The sequence below is a fragment of the Cephus cinctus genome, unplaced genomic scaffold (genome assembly GCF_000341935.2).
Source record: "Cephus cinctus unplaced genomic scaffold, Ccin1 Ccin1_scaffold0167, whole genome shotgun sequence".
NCBI classification, from domain to species: Eukaryota; Metazoa; Arthropoda; class Insecta; order Hymenoptera; family Cephidae; genus Cephus; species Cephus cinctus.
Genome location: NW_014332891.1, coordinates 332,405 through 347,546, shown reverse-complemented (window position 1 = coordinate 347,546; position 15,142 = coordinate 332,405). Strand labels below are relative to the sequence as shown.

At 40.7% G+C, this 15,142-nt stretch overlaps 1 protein-coding gene across 8 annotated transcripts in view; it reads right to left on the bottom strand.

Annotated features, from left to right (window-relative positions):
* Positions 1 to 776: 776 nt before the first annotated feature.
* Positions 777 to 15,142, bottom strand: part of LOC107263850 (fat-like cadherin-related tumor suppressor homolog) — a 217,462-nt gene continuing 203,096 nt past the window's right edge. For 4 of the 8 annotated variants that reach the window (XM_025081169.1, XM_025081168.1, XM_015731491.2 and 1 more), the window contains 10 exons: positions 14,630 to 14,653; positions 13,011 to 13,247; positions 11,847 to 12,899; positions 9,728 to 11,769; positions 9,509 to 9,646; positions 6,707 to 9,415; positions 6,057 to 6,390; positions 5,456 to 5,593; positions 5,054 to 5,200; positions 777 to 4,711 (listed from right to left, as the gene is read on the bottom strand). In XM_025081169.1, coding sequence (XP_024936937.1) covers positions 4,158 to 4,711; positions 5,054 to 5,200; positions 5,456 to 5,593; positions 6,057 to 6,390; positions 6,707 to 9,415; positions 9,509 to 9,646; positions 9,728 to 11,769; positions 11,847 to 12,899; positions 13,011 to 13,247; positions 14,630 to 14,653 — 7,376 coding nt within the window. In that variant the 3' untranslated portion in view covers positions 777 to 4,157. Of the gene's footprint in view, positions 4,712 to 5,053; positions 5,201 to 5,455; positions 5,594 to 6,056; positions 6,391 to 6,706; positions 9,416 to 9,508; positions 9,647 to 9,727; positions 11,770 to 11,846; positions 12,900 to 13,010; positions 13,248 to 14,629; positions 14,654 to 15,142 lie in introns of those variants that run through there. The other 4 variants (XM_015731493.2, XM_015731497.2, XM_015731495.2 and 1 more) reach the window with 4 other exon arrangements.

Below are 15,142 nucleotides of genomic sequence, written 5' to 3'. Positions count from 1 at the left end.
CGGAGCGAAATGGAGTAAATTGAGAGCAATTAATTCATTAAGAAAATCATTGAAAATCTGCATGGTTATTTGGAATAGCAATACCTGAATATTTTTCTGTTTTAATGAATATTTTTTATCCATTGTATCACAGCAGCGGAGTAATTAGGAAAACATTGCATTTTCCTTGGGAGCATTTTTGTTGGTTCCGGAAATTTCCGTTAGAGACGTGAAACGAGAATTTTATGTACATACATCCCAAGATACGTTATCCGAAAGGTGTGATATTCACTTTCCAAAACCAATAGAATCGCTACTTATCGACGAAATTTTCCAAGAACCAAATTAATGAGTGTTCGTAAAGGGAGAGAGGAAAGGGAAAACAGTGGATTCAGTTTCAGAAAAATGACTGAAAAAGGTAGATGAAGGAAACATTGGCTTTTCGGTTTCACAACATATCGCATTTAGCGATGTTGATCGGTAGTAGGGAAACATGATAATGAACAATTAAGCATGAGCAAAGATCTCTACGCAGCTAAGATTTAACTTAGGACTTTAAAATGAAGACTAAAGGTCCGGGTAAGTGAAAAATGAAATAAATGAAGACTGGTAATTGAGAAATTATGGACTGAGAGATGTTAGTGTTACGAATATATCGGGGGTCATGATATTGTACGATCCTCCTCTAATTCCAGTGGTTTCCGATATTGCAGCATTCCAAAATCCTTGAGTAGTCCAAACGCTGGTGTCTAGATATAAGAATAAAAGTTTGAGTTAGTATCAAATAACAAAAAGTGTTTTATAGGCAAGATTCGTTTCTTTATTACAATAGGTTGATCTTGTACAAATTAATTATAGCCTTACAATTACAACAAGTCAAGTTCCTCATTCTCTGAAAGAATTCATGATATCGATATGTATTCTATTATCAGGGCTATTCCGAAACATGTTACAGTGGCGAATTGAAAAATTGTACCCAATTTCTTTTACAATACTCTTTTCACAGTGTCGAATATGTGGGTTATGTGTCTGACGCGTATATGCATTATGATAGTGTAATTTCATACGGTACAATGATAACGAATCGATACGCACGCAGCGATGTCTACCGAAATTCCATGGTAAACATATTCTTTAATTGTTCCGTTATTGCGATTGAAAAAAAAAGACATTCACGATTGACACATAGGTAGGCCTAAAGTTAGGGGGGTTGTTAAAAAAATATTTTTAAAATAACGTCACGCACAAAAAATATCTTCAGCAAAATGCCTTTTGCTATCTTGGCCTTTTGTCGGGCCATGCTTCTCCAACTTCGCATGGCATTTTACTACATGGAACATCCTCACGTCAATTCCAATCGCCTCGGCTACAAGTAGAGAATAATACAATAAACGATTGCGAATCGCCTGAGGCATGGCGGCTGCCTTCAACAAACCCAAAGCATCAAATCATTGCTAGCTCGACGAAGACCATACAAATAAAAGACATCGAAGTTGACTCCCAATTTTTGAGTTTGCAATTACGAAAGCGAATCCGTTGCGCGCGACTTTTCAATAGTTTACGCCGTCATAAATTAACATTAAATAAAAACGTTAAAAACAATATTAACCCTCTCAGCGTGCACCGTGCTTCGACACCGACTTAAAGTTTCATTGCCAACTTTGATGCTCGTACCTGATACAATTCATTAAATTAAACTGTACAATGGTCTTACTTCATTCTAATATAGAATAAATTATCTAGATTCAATTGTATCCGCGATTAAAATAGTCGCGCTCTGAAATTTCAGGTAGGGAGGCACGGACGAATCTTTTTTTTTTTCGTTCTCCTTTCCTATCCTTCCTCGCCATTTAAAATAATATTACATCAGGGACGACAGTTTGATTGATTTTATATCCTCGTGATAAAACGTAAAATAATCGCACCCTGTATAATCGCATCGTCTCTTATCACCTAACGGCGTTTCTGCTGACATATCGCAAAAAACAATTGCGGTTACGTCGGCTGGGTTGTCCTTATCAAAACAGGAACATAAGTGGTACTCAACAATTTTTTCTTTCTCTCCTATTTTCTTTTACGAAATTTCTACGTATACAAAAAAGAAAATGCGCTATATTACCTCATCCAGTTAAGCTGCCGCTACGCACTTATTCGACGGAAATTAATTAACGTGGGAATGAAGAGCATTAATTAAGAGACGACTTATATGTATTAATTACAACGAAAGAAAAGCGTTAGAATCCCGTCCACGCAAATTCGCAAAACTTACTAGTCCGCCCAACGGAGAAATGCATTGCTTTACATATATGGCATTAGGTTATTGGCAGTTTCAATCGATCCAACTAATTGTCATTTTCCTTTGTTCTATCGCCGTTCAATAACACGCTCTCAGAAAGAGCCTAGCGACGTGGATTCGTCGTCTTTAAGTATAACAAGCAAATAATGACTGGAATATTATTGGTTTTCAAAATGATTCAGATAATTAGAATTTATACAATTAGCACAAAGATACTCGCATTAATCACCGGCAGTCTTATTGATAAACAATCAATATAAAATTTACTGTCAAATTTGTATCAATCAGCACAGTGTTCGGTTACGCCGTACAAAGCTGATCGATTGATGATCGACGGAAGAACGAAGTTGAAAATGATTGACAAGATGAATGGATTAATGATAATAATGACGGAGTCATTGATAACGATAGTTACAATGTTGAGGAACAATGTCAGCTCTACACAGTTTCTCTAACAGATTGTTTTTCCCATAAAAAATGACAGATAATTAACATTGCGATTATTATGATACAAGAAGTCATAGTACTTCGTCGTCATCGTATAAACATTATTATCATCACAGTAAAAATATTTTATATTCATCTTTAACTATTTAACTTGTGCTTAATAAGGGACGTTAGAGCTCTCTCGACGTGCTCCGTTGGCCGTCCACGTTTTTTCCTCTTTTTCTTGTTTTTCATTCTTTTTTTTTAAATCATAATCATCCTCGTCTTTTCGCGATTTACCCAGGAATGGCTCGTCTATTGCCGCTAGCTTTAATTTTACTTTTCATTTACTTAAGCTAAGCTACACGTCGTGTCTCTCTTTCTCTCTTCATATCTGTTATGTATCAATCGTCATTAAGTAGTTGATCGGTTCAGTTTACACGTAGCCAAAATAATCATTGGTTAGTGATTAGTAAAAATACATAAACATACCTATGTGTATACTCTTACGATGGAAATACAGTTGTAGGATAACACTTACGCTTAAACAATATATTATTAAATAATAGTCATTGGTCTATCGACGTGATCATGATTCCATTCGGCTCGAATCATCCTACTGTTCTTTGCATCTCTTTCTCTTCCTTCATTCCCTTAAGCCCATCAAGAAAACAAAGTCGTTATCTTCTGTTCTACTTTTTTTCTCATCTCTCTATTCATATTCCATTTTTAAAACCATAGCTGAGAATCCTTTTGCGCTAAATTCTTTTTAAATACATTGCGGAATTCCTTTAAAACTGCATTGTAATAGAAAATTAATAATATTTGTAATAAAAGTAACGAGAGTATATGCATGGTCCACGATGCGCAATGGCGATTTGGTTCAGAATAAAAGCGAAGCCACAAACCAAGCTCGCCCTTAGACAATATAACATAATGGAAGTAATAGCGATTTGGACAGGACGAAAAAGTGCGAACTAAATAGGAATGACAGTGCTCTCCGTATAACTGACGTACGCAACAAAACCTGAAAATGAAACAGCAGAACCCTCACTGGTATCTGGTTGATTAAGTACGTCGGTAGCTAAGAAGATCCCTCCCGTACGTCGCTTTACTTAAATTTCATTGCATTCGTTCCATTAGTTACTTGGATATTCCGGTAGAGAAAAATCGCGACGCGGTATTACCGTGAAAATATCTGTACACCGTTGACGAGTCGTTTACATGAAGTTGTAGCTTTACAAATTATCCTAGTAATCGTATTATCGTTAATGTCAGTCCCTTAAACGTTAGCTGCCTGTGCAGATTGCCTTTGCCTAGCTATTATTCGCGGGAATATTCAATAATATATATCTATGTACAAAATTGCATACTTCTTATCAACATTCACTCGTCCGGGGAGCACAAACACGATCACATTTAGTAAGTTCACATTATTGGCGTTTTCGACCGTTTGTCACACTGAGGTCTGCGTGATGCCGTTTCCGGATAGCCATATCCGTCCATTGTTGCTCTTCTGGTCGTTGATCTCGTATTCGGAGTCGTCGATCTCGCAGAGATTGGTCGAGAGATCGCTGTTGCTGGTACCGCCGCCCAACAGAGAATTTCGCTCCTCGAGGGTGGTGATAACAGAGCCGATCTCGTCGACGTCATCGCCCTTGTGGCATCGGTTGCGCCTACTACTTGGAAAACCATAAGGCACTACGTCATCTTCTTCGTCGGATTCCAGGGTACTCAGGTGCCCGTTAAGCGGATTTGTCTCGTTCTCCGTATCCGTGTGGATATTGTAATGCGGCAGATAAGAATTTGGATGCCGTAGATAACTATCCGAGTCCTTGTACTTGTACTCGCCCTCGCCGCCGCTATCCAATGGATTGAGCCGTTGCGTTTCCGCACAGTGATGATAGTGCTCCGAGAATTCCGTTCCGCACTCCGAGTCGCCCACGTATTCGGATTCTTGGTCCTCGTTTAGGGTCTCTATATCTCGGGTTGGGTCTATTGGACCGTGCACTGTGAAATAAGATTTTACACTCAAAGCAATCTGATCATAGCTATTCAGTCAATGAGAATGATCACTGATTAATATTAATTACCAAAATTAATTATACCCTGAGTATTATTAAGTATTGTCTAAATAATAATAAAGATATATATATCTTGAGCAAACTTAGTTTTTAGACATTCCATCAGAGAATACAATCCTATGATTGTATATAACGTATGTAAATACAATTTGCCAGTATTTATCCAAAAGAAATTTATATTTAAAATCACAGCTGCCTCAAAAGCAACAGGGCAACATCAACAAGTGCTCCAGAATACAAAACTCGAAATGCAAAAAGATTAACTTACTTGATGGTAACTGATGAGTGTTGGACTCGTTGCTCTCATTGCTGTGGAAGCTGGATGAGTCGGGAACTTCGCTGCCAGGAACCTCCGTGATGTTAGGTAAGGGGTTCTGACTTGGCCTGACCCAGTCTGAACAGTCCCAGTGATACCCTAAAAGAATTGCAGACAACAACTGTACTCAGACACACTACATGCACAATTGATTATAGGAAGCAGCAAATGGATGGCAGAGGAAAAAGAAATTATAATTAGGAAATAGAAATAAAAATAACAGCAGGATAAAAATAGATAAGAGGAAGAAAAAGAGAGCCAAAGCGACCCGAGGTCATCCATGTGTAAAATTCAATCAGTGCTTTAGTTTCATGCCACTTATTTATCTGCTATTAATTTATTCATTCGACTTACCGCCAACGATGCGAGGATCATCCTCGATGGATGACAAAGAAGCAATGGAGGTACCACCAGCATGAGGTCCCCGTCGTGTACTTAATAGTAGTCCTCCAGTGGTCAGCTCCGGTACCACTGGACTCGCTCGTTTCAGGTCTGTTAGTAAAACACGCAATCACACCGTTTGTTAATTAGGCACACTGCAGTTGCAATGATATGTAAACAGGATAATACAGTTGGTGAAAGGAGGTAGAGAGAGAGGACCATTGCGGGTCGTTTTTGCTGACGTAAGATCCACCTTATCGGTTTTCATTTGTGTATATCGTCGCAAAATTTGGCGCCCAACGTGGGGCTCGAGGTGAGATAGGAAATATCTGGACCCCTTACGTCGCAAAATTTGGCGCCCGACGTGGGGCTCGAGGTGAGATCGGAAATATCTGGACCCCTTACGTCGCAGTACATACCGTAAACATACATATGGATTTTACAGTATGTAGGTGAGGGATGGAATAAAAATTAGGTACGGTAAAAGACACAAGCAATTTATAGAAACAATACGGATTCGTCATGCGGCAAGCAAATGAAAGTAAAGAAAAGAAGCGGCTAGCAGTGCACTTACCATTTTTTATTTTTGTGCTATCTGTGATGAAGGACGCCAGCTGCATCTGCTCCTGCCACGTGGGCTTGTGAAGACTATCCGTGTCGCTTCCGGTAGCATTTCCACCGACTGGATTAGCAAGTGTTAGGGCGGGAGGTGGTACAGGGGTACTTCGATTAAGATTGCGCAGATAATCTGGCGGGAAGTTCTCCAACTCGTCGCCAGCGCTTCCGTAGCTGCGCAGTGTGTCGAGGTTATTCAGTGCCACGGCCGCAGAATTACTGTACGAGGCTGACTCGTTGTTAGAACTTGGGGTGTAGGATGCGGGACGGGGAGGACATTGGGGAGGTTCTCTCTGAAAAAAAAGATCACACGAAAACCTTAAAACTCAAAAAACACACCTTGCCAATTAAGGAAAAATATTTACTGTATAGAAAACGATCATCAGCCAGTTGCAAAAAAAAGGGACAATGCGGCAAATCTAGGAATCACTCAAAGGATCTACTAGGTATTGTAGATCCTTCTTATAAAGATAGAGGAAACGTGCTTTTTTAAAAAAAAAAAGGGAAGACATTAATATAGAGAAAGACAAAGTAACACGAAAAATATACTATTAAAGTAATAAATTGAAGATATTACTTTGAGTTACTTTATGCGTACTGTACAATTACCTGTATTACTTCCAAGTTGCTTAGTTTCGAACTACGCTTGAACTCGTGTTCATGTGGTCTTGCTGAGTTCAGAACAATCTGCTTCCTGGTCTCGTTGTTGATGTTGTTGGCACGCGCCCTGATCCTCTTCATGCGTATGCATCGGTATGCCACGAAGATGATGATGATGAGGAATAGGTTGACAATGGCTGCTATGCCAATCCACATCAGTTGTTCCGAAGTGATGCTGAAGCGGTTTGATATTATTGGAGTGGAGAATGCAGGATTTCCACAATTCGACCCAGTCATGTTAGGTGGACATTTGCACCTGTAGGTTCCTATTTCATTGATGCATGTGCCGCCATTGGTGCAAGGATTAGCGTCACACTCGTTGACGTCAGTCTCGCACCACTCCCCTGTGAAACCCTGACACTTGCATATTGGTCCGTTGTTACCCTCTTCGCAGACTCCACCGTGTATGCAAGGATTTGGAGTGCAATAACGTCCAAGCTCACAACGTTTCCCACTGAGACTAGGACCGACACAGTCGCAGGTGTAATCACCACCTCCTGGAACGATCTTGCACCTGCCGCCATATAGACAGGGTGATGACGCACAAGGATCAGTGTCTAGCTCACATGCTAGACCCGTGAATCTCTCATGACATTGGCATTCATAACTGTCACCGCCTGAATCCTTGCAGGTACCACCATTCTGACATGGTTGGGAACCACATATACCAGGTGGCACAAGGATGGTGGCTGTATCGCAACTGAATTCGACGTTTGTGAAACGCTTGAGGACTGCAACGCTACTAGCGCCACTCATGTGCAGTGGTACTGATACCCTGGCAACTCTGACGTCGTCCATGCATCCAATGAAACCACGTTGAATATCTTCAAATCCCAGGACAGATGGATGCTGCTTGACTTCTGCGCCCAGGTAAAAATCGTCAGCTTGCAGGCTTAGGATGTCGTTCACACCTGGTGCTGAACCATGGGCTACGTGTTTTCCGTCAACTGTTAGTCGCGCGCTATTACTTTCGCGTTCAAGTTGAATTTCATGCCATTGACCGTCACTGACGTAGACGCTGCTGACTCTGACAAGACCTTCACCACTTCCAAGATCGAATCTGTACTGCACTACACCGTTTACTATCTCCAGGACGTTGTAGTCGATCTTTCCAGCGGCGTACATGAGACTCCCCGTGGGCTGCATGCTCCTGATCCTCAGGGACAGACTCAGACGATCTTCGATAGTTTGTCTGAGGAGGGCTTTGTCAATCCTGTACCGGGCGTAGCTCTTGCCGCTGAAGGATATCGGGTTTCTGGGGATGTAACAGGACTTGTCGTGACACTTGGATATGTCTATGTCACAAGTCTGACCGGCGAATCCTTCAGGACATTGACAGGAGTATCCTTGAACCGATGAATCAGGAACGCAGACCTTGAACAAAGGACAGGGGTCTCTGGCACATTCGTTCACCACAATCTCGCAGTGGTTTCCGGCATAGCCTTCCTTGCAGCTACAATCTATCTTGTGTTTATGACGTGGGGATACGTAGCTCATTACGTCAGTAGCTATTGGCGTTATCTGATTAGGATCCAAGATGATCTTGTCGTGACAATCACCGTAAACGCAGTATCCTTTGTTACACTTGAACCTGACGATCTCTTCGACAACGAGATCCGTCGATTTTTCCAGTTCCTCCAAGTGCTGATTCACCGCCTCCCGGATACTTTCGGATGAATGAAAACCCAAAGGAGATATCACAGTCTGTGGCTTCCTGACGGCGAAGAGGACGTCCAGGTCGTTGTGAACAGCTTGCCTAATGCCACGGGATTTGATGATATTAGCTTCATCCGATGACGCTTGTACGCTGATCAGGACAACGTCTTTGAGACGGCAACCCATAGCGTTTCGTACAGTTCTCAGGAAGCCCTTGCGGTGACTCAGGATGAAGTCTTCAGGACTGACTTCACGGAATCTCACTATCACAGAGTTCTCCAGCATCTTATCAGAAACTAGATCCACGTTCACTGTCACTATTGAAAATGAATTGAACTTGCCATCTGTCACACTGATGTTCACCCTGTACTCTCCTACGTCGAGTCTTGGCAGTGCTACCAAGGTACCGTCTAGCTTGTCAATTTGGAACAGGTCGGTGTTTGGATATGGTGATGAAGGTACGAGACTAAAGTGAAGTGTATCATATTGATCCTGATCAGTAGCGTGTACCCTGCCAATGATACCTCCAGGATATTCATCCAAGTAGGAGTTTACGATAACCTCCAATGGCGTGATGACAGGAGGGTATTGGGATTCTTCGATGACCTTGATGACGACCCAGGCATCAGAATACAGTGGAGGACTTCCGTTGTCGAAGACTCTGACGTGAAGAACATACTTGTCCCTTACTCTGTTGTTGAATTTTGTTGCTGTGCGCAGGCTGCCATCTTGTTCCAAACGGAAAGCGTCCCCTTCGTTTCCTGAACGGAAGTCAAAGGTATATGGATCGGCGTTTGGCACTGTATCCGCGTCGGTGACAATAAATTGCAGAACAACGTGACCGAGCGGTTTGTCTTCTTGTACTACGGCTGTGTAGTTCGGTTGTGAGAACAATGGCGGATTGTCATTAGCGTCAAGAACCTCGATGTTGACCATTACAAAGTTTGAGAGCATCGGTATTCCGCTGTCGCGGGCGTGAACCTCCAGCACGTAGTTGGATATCTGTATGAACAGAGTTTCATTGCATATATGAGGAAATAAATATTAAGCACAATCTAGTATTTAATTTACTAAAAGTATGAAACTCTAAAATACCGTTTCTCGATCCAGAGATGCGAGGACAGTTATCACACCAGTCTTCTCGTCGATTAAAAATTGCTTCTGTCTGTCACCTCGTTCAATGTAATACGAGACATTCCCATTTTCCGCGCTATCCAAATCATTTGCAAATACCTGAAACAATCAATAAATATGTCCATTGGTTCAAAGAGAAATTGACTTTCGTGATAATTGAAGAGACAAAAAAATGTATACCTGTGTAACTTTCTCTCCAACTTTGGCATCCTCTCGTATTGAGGTTCTGTAAGAGACTTCACTGAAAATAGGTGCATTGTCGTTACTGTCAGTGACAGTAATATTGACAGTAGCATGATTGCTCAAAGGTGGTATACCACCGTCAATGGCTTGAATAGTCAAGAAGTAGTCACGAGCTCGTTCGTAGTCCAACTGTTCAGAGATGGTAATTGCCCCAGTTTGGGTATCAATTTGAAACTTTTTATGTTCATTTCCACCAACAATGGAGTAGTAGACGTCAGCATTGACACCAGTATCCTTAGAAGTGGCTAGGACTCTTGCGACTTCCGTTCCAACAGCATCGATTTCCGGCACGCTTGCGAAGTAGAACTTAGAAGCGAACTCTGGTGGGTTATCATTTATATCTTGAACGTTCACTATGAGGGAGGCGACACTGAACAATTGTGGAGTACCCTGATCCAGGGCTTGAATAGTAACGTTGTACATGGCCTTCGTTTCACGGTCCAGTGGCTTAGCCAGAGTGACGATTCCACTGTCAGGTGCAATCAGGAAGTGACCGTCAGCAGAATCAATAAACTCGTACTTGACCTTCCGGTTGATACCAATGTCATTGTCCGTAGCGTGCACTTTGGTAACCAGAGTTCCCACTTCCACATCCTCTGGCAGTGTTGTACTGTAAGATTGCATCGTGAACTTCGGTGCATTATCATTCAGATCAGATACTAGAATTTCCAACTGCGATGAACATTCCCAGCTGGGCTTATCTCTGTCTTGAACATGAGCAGTCAGTGAGTACTTGGCTTGAGTCTCTCTGTCCAGTTGACCAACTGTTTTGAGTATTCCTGTCTCTTTGTCAAGAGAGAATTTATCATTGTTATCACCGGTCAAATAAAAACGAAGTTTGGCATTGGGTTCGTCGTCATAGTCAGTTGCTAGAACAGTTAGGACGTACGTTCCAGGATGCGAACCTTCTGATAGTATCTCTCGGTATCGGTACCTCAGACAATATGGAGGATTGTCATTGACATCTAGCACCTTGATAGTGACCTTAGTATCAAACACGTATTTTCCATCAGTGCCTACGACTAATAAGTCATACTGATCAGTGGTCTCACGATCTAAACTCTTGGAGACGTAGACTTCACCAGTTGATCTGATCTGAAATTGTGATCTTGGATCTCCAGACGTGATATAAAACTCTACTGGAGTATTAAGATCGGTATCTTTATCAATGGTAACCAATTTGACAACCACGGTACCAGGTAATGCGTCCTCGTTAACAATTGCGTCGTACTGTTCATCAACAAATGCGGGTGGATTGTCGTTATAGTCCTTGAGCTTAACGTGAACCGACGTCCTGGCAAAATGTTTTGAGCTGCCATTATCAGTGGCGACAACTTGAAATTTATATTCACCTCGTTTCTCTTTATCCAATTGTACCAACGTTGAAATCCAACCAGTGTAAGCATCCACAGTGAATACATTAGCAAGATCACCAATGTCTGAACCAAATGAGTACCGCACTTCGCCATTGCTGCCCAAATCATTGTCATGAGCTATCACTTTTAATATTGAACTACCTTCATCGATATTCTCTGCCAAATTAATCATATATGGATTGCTCTCGAATTTCGGTGGATGATCATTCTCGTCCAGCACTTGTAATGATATTTCAGCCAGTGCCGTTAACGGGGGACTTGAGTCTGTCTCTGCTAAGACTCCAATCAGATGATTGTCTTTCAGTTCACGATCAAGAGGTTCAGCCAAGGTTATCTCACCGTGGGAATCAATGAGGAATGGCGAAGAATCTTCACTGCCGGATATTATACGATAAGTTACACTACTATTGGTGACTGTTTTCAGTCGTGTGATAGGAGTACCAATTGGCGAAGCTTCAGATATAAAGAACTTATCTTCCATCCTTTCAAAAAGTGGTGGAATGTTGTGTGGACCCATTATATAGACACTGAGAGGTACGTCGGAATGATGTGGTACAGGACTCTTATCTTCGGCACGAATGAACAGTTGAAACTGTTGATTCTCTGAAAAAGTATCAAATCATTAATCAGGTGCTCTAGTGCAAAACAATCAAGTAGGTACTTTCGGTGAATTTACTTACCCCAAAGTTGAGCACTCTTCTGAAGGAATATAGCACCGGTATCAGGATTGATACCGAACAGTTCCTTAGCCTCAGAATTGCGTGGTTCGTATATAGAATATTGAATCCTAGCAGCGTCATCTTCGTCGGCATCCTGGGCTTTGACCTTCATGAAAACAGTTTTGAGCGACATATTCCCGTAGATCGTTGCCTTGTACTCTCTCAGGAGGAAGACTGGAGCGTTATCGTTCTCATCGCCAACTTTCACTCTTATCATAACAAATCCAGATTTACCGCCACCGTCAGTAGCCATAACCGGTATTTCATAAAGCTTATGTTGCTCACGATCAAGCTTCTTCCTGGTGACGATCTCACCGGTCAATCTATTGATGTCAAAGGTCTCCCTCATCAGATCAGAAGGTATGGAATACACAACTGTTCCATAATCACCGAAATCTTCATCGACAGCAACAACACTGGTTACCAGTCTTCCTGGTAACTGATTTTCCAAAACGGTCACCTCAACCACAGGATTAGGAAATTTAGGGTTGTGCCTGTTAGCAGGAAGGATCTCAATTTTGACCCTGGCGAAACTTGTGTATACTCCATCGGTCACGGATACGTTCAGCATCGTTAGCTTTTGATCTCCAAAATTTTGCATATTGATCAACGATATGATTCCAGTTGACTGATCTATGTTGTAGGTTTGCTGATCGTTGCCACCCACTATTGTATACGTCACCTTTTCGTCGACGTAATCTGGATCACTTGCCGATACAACCGTCACGAATTGACCACGTTCTGCGTGTTCTGACAAAGAACAAGTATACGAGGGTTGTTCAAATTTCGGCGGATTGTCGTTCATGTCGATGACTGATACCCAGACGTGAGCAGTGCTTGATAAACTCGGTACACCGCGATCCATAGCTATCACAGTGAAGTGATGAGAATCGTAGGCTTCGTGATCTAGAGATCTTTTAAGGTATATTACACCCTCCTCAGGATCTATGTGAAATAGATCATTGCTGTTGTGGGTATCGTTCTGTATCGCGTATCGAATCTTTTGATTGATTCCTAAAAAAAAAAAAAAATTACAATTATAAAAATTATACAGTCAGTATCGATCCATTAGGATTTATTGATCCTAATTGTATAATGAATTTTATTGACTGATATTAAACTTACCGGTATCGTTATCTCTGGAACTGACTTTGAGAATTGATGTTCCAAATGGCGCCGCTTCTGACACGGATATGTTGTACGAATCTTGACTGAACTCTGGTGGACAGTCGTTCACGTCCAGGACCAGGATGCTGACAAGGACCTCAGCGTATACACCGGATACGCTGTCCGTAGCGCGTACCGTCAATTCGTATTGCTTCTTTTGCTCATAATCCAGCTCATCCACCACATAGATTACACCTAATTTATCGAAGAGAAGGTTGTAGGACCCGAAAGCACTATCTAACCGAGTGTCTGCGAATCCGAAGGTCCTGATTTTTATTATAAAATTACATTATTTTTTTCAAAAGTGGGTAATAATTTTTTATGCAAATTTTAAAAAAATTCTAGACCTTCAGATTCGTAGATACCTAGACACTAATGAATGCAGCCATGTAATATACCTATTTATGTACAAACAACGTCACGGATATACAATGAGCATGTATACTGTATGTACTTATGGGTGGGAGCAATTTATCAAAACGGTAAATTTAATTTTTCATACAATTATTATACGGCAGAACGCAGCATATTTATTGATAATAATCACGTGACGTTTTATTAATGAAATTTTCGTGATTGATCATTGTTCTCGACACGCTCATACTGTTGCAAAACTCTACGGGTGACGTTAAATTTGCTAAATTAATTTGTACCGTATTTTAGGCAAAGGGTAGGATGCAACATGCAATTCGTGACAAAGCCAATGCGCCAGGACGAAAAGCCGGGCGAATAATGAGATTCGATTTTGATTGTGATTTTGACGTTGAGAATTTTGCTTTGAGCAGATTTGAATTTTTTTTTATAATGCCTCGTACTGCCGTCGAAGTAGCGCAATTTTTTTGTATTCTTTCACTAAATAGACTCCTTTGATTTGCTGACTATAAAATGTGGGATTTGTGGTTCCTGTTAGTTTGTATCGGACAGAAATTCTGAGGCTGGGGAGTGAAGTGCATGACGTGAAAATGCATCTGATGCAGTTCTTTACTTGCAGTACAGAACGTGCCACCATAATGAATTGTTAATGTTACGGAAGAGAGAAGGAAAGAATGCATTTATTGCATGCAATAATTTGTACAAGCAGTGATTGGAAGTGCAATTAAATTTTGTTGATAAATAACTCAAGCGTATTTTTGTTTTGTTATCACAAAATTTAAGCTATAACGAAAGTAGATTTTCAAAATTAAAATCATGATTGTCCAAATGAATTCTAAGCCATGTCTGTGCGAAAGTGTAGGTAATATATGCATGCGTATAATATTTATAATAAATAGGTGCTGTAGTGAAAAGAAAAAAAATTTATGAAAATCAAGCGAGTGCCCATGTAATTAAAAAAATCAAGAGTGAATATTGTGTAGGATATTTTTTTTTTAAAAACAAGTAAAAATAAATAACTCGTGGAAAGAGATTTCAACTGTTCAACCGGTCTATTGTAATAAAATTCTTTCTTGCACCAGGACATTGAATTGCAGGAGTGCATAGCTAAAGTAAACAGCAAGGATGCAGTAGAGCGGAGTGCAGAACAACAGCGACACAATAGCAGGCCGATAGTACTAGTTCTTTTTTTGTTTTATACTCACAAGGACCATTGTTACTGTCGGGTGCTGCGAAACAGGTAGATACAACAAATCTTTAATTTCTAGTTATCGATCAAGCATTCTTTAGGACTTTGGGTGGGAAAGATGTGAATTCGAAGAGTATTTTCTAGGACATTTTTCTACGCAAATCCGCTACCGTATTGAAAGAAGAATATAAGGATAGTAATACTTGTACCGATTAGTTGTATTGATTTCAATTAAACCTATTGATCGTTCCGAATGCACACCCCCCACCGATACTTCAGTAACTGATTAGAGAAAAGGACCTGATAACTGTTTGTTGAAACTATTGAAATTCAAACAAACAGCTATTCAGAGTGAAATGGGTTCCATTGTACAATAGTTTATGGAGCATCAATAAATTAATAGATACTAATTACAATTTGTATTATGAACGTGACGTTCCGCTTAATTAATCTGGCTCTTTGATGTGGCATTAATACAGAAAAAGACAATTTTATTATTGATATAATTTTGAAAAATATAGAGGAAACT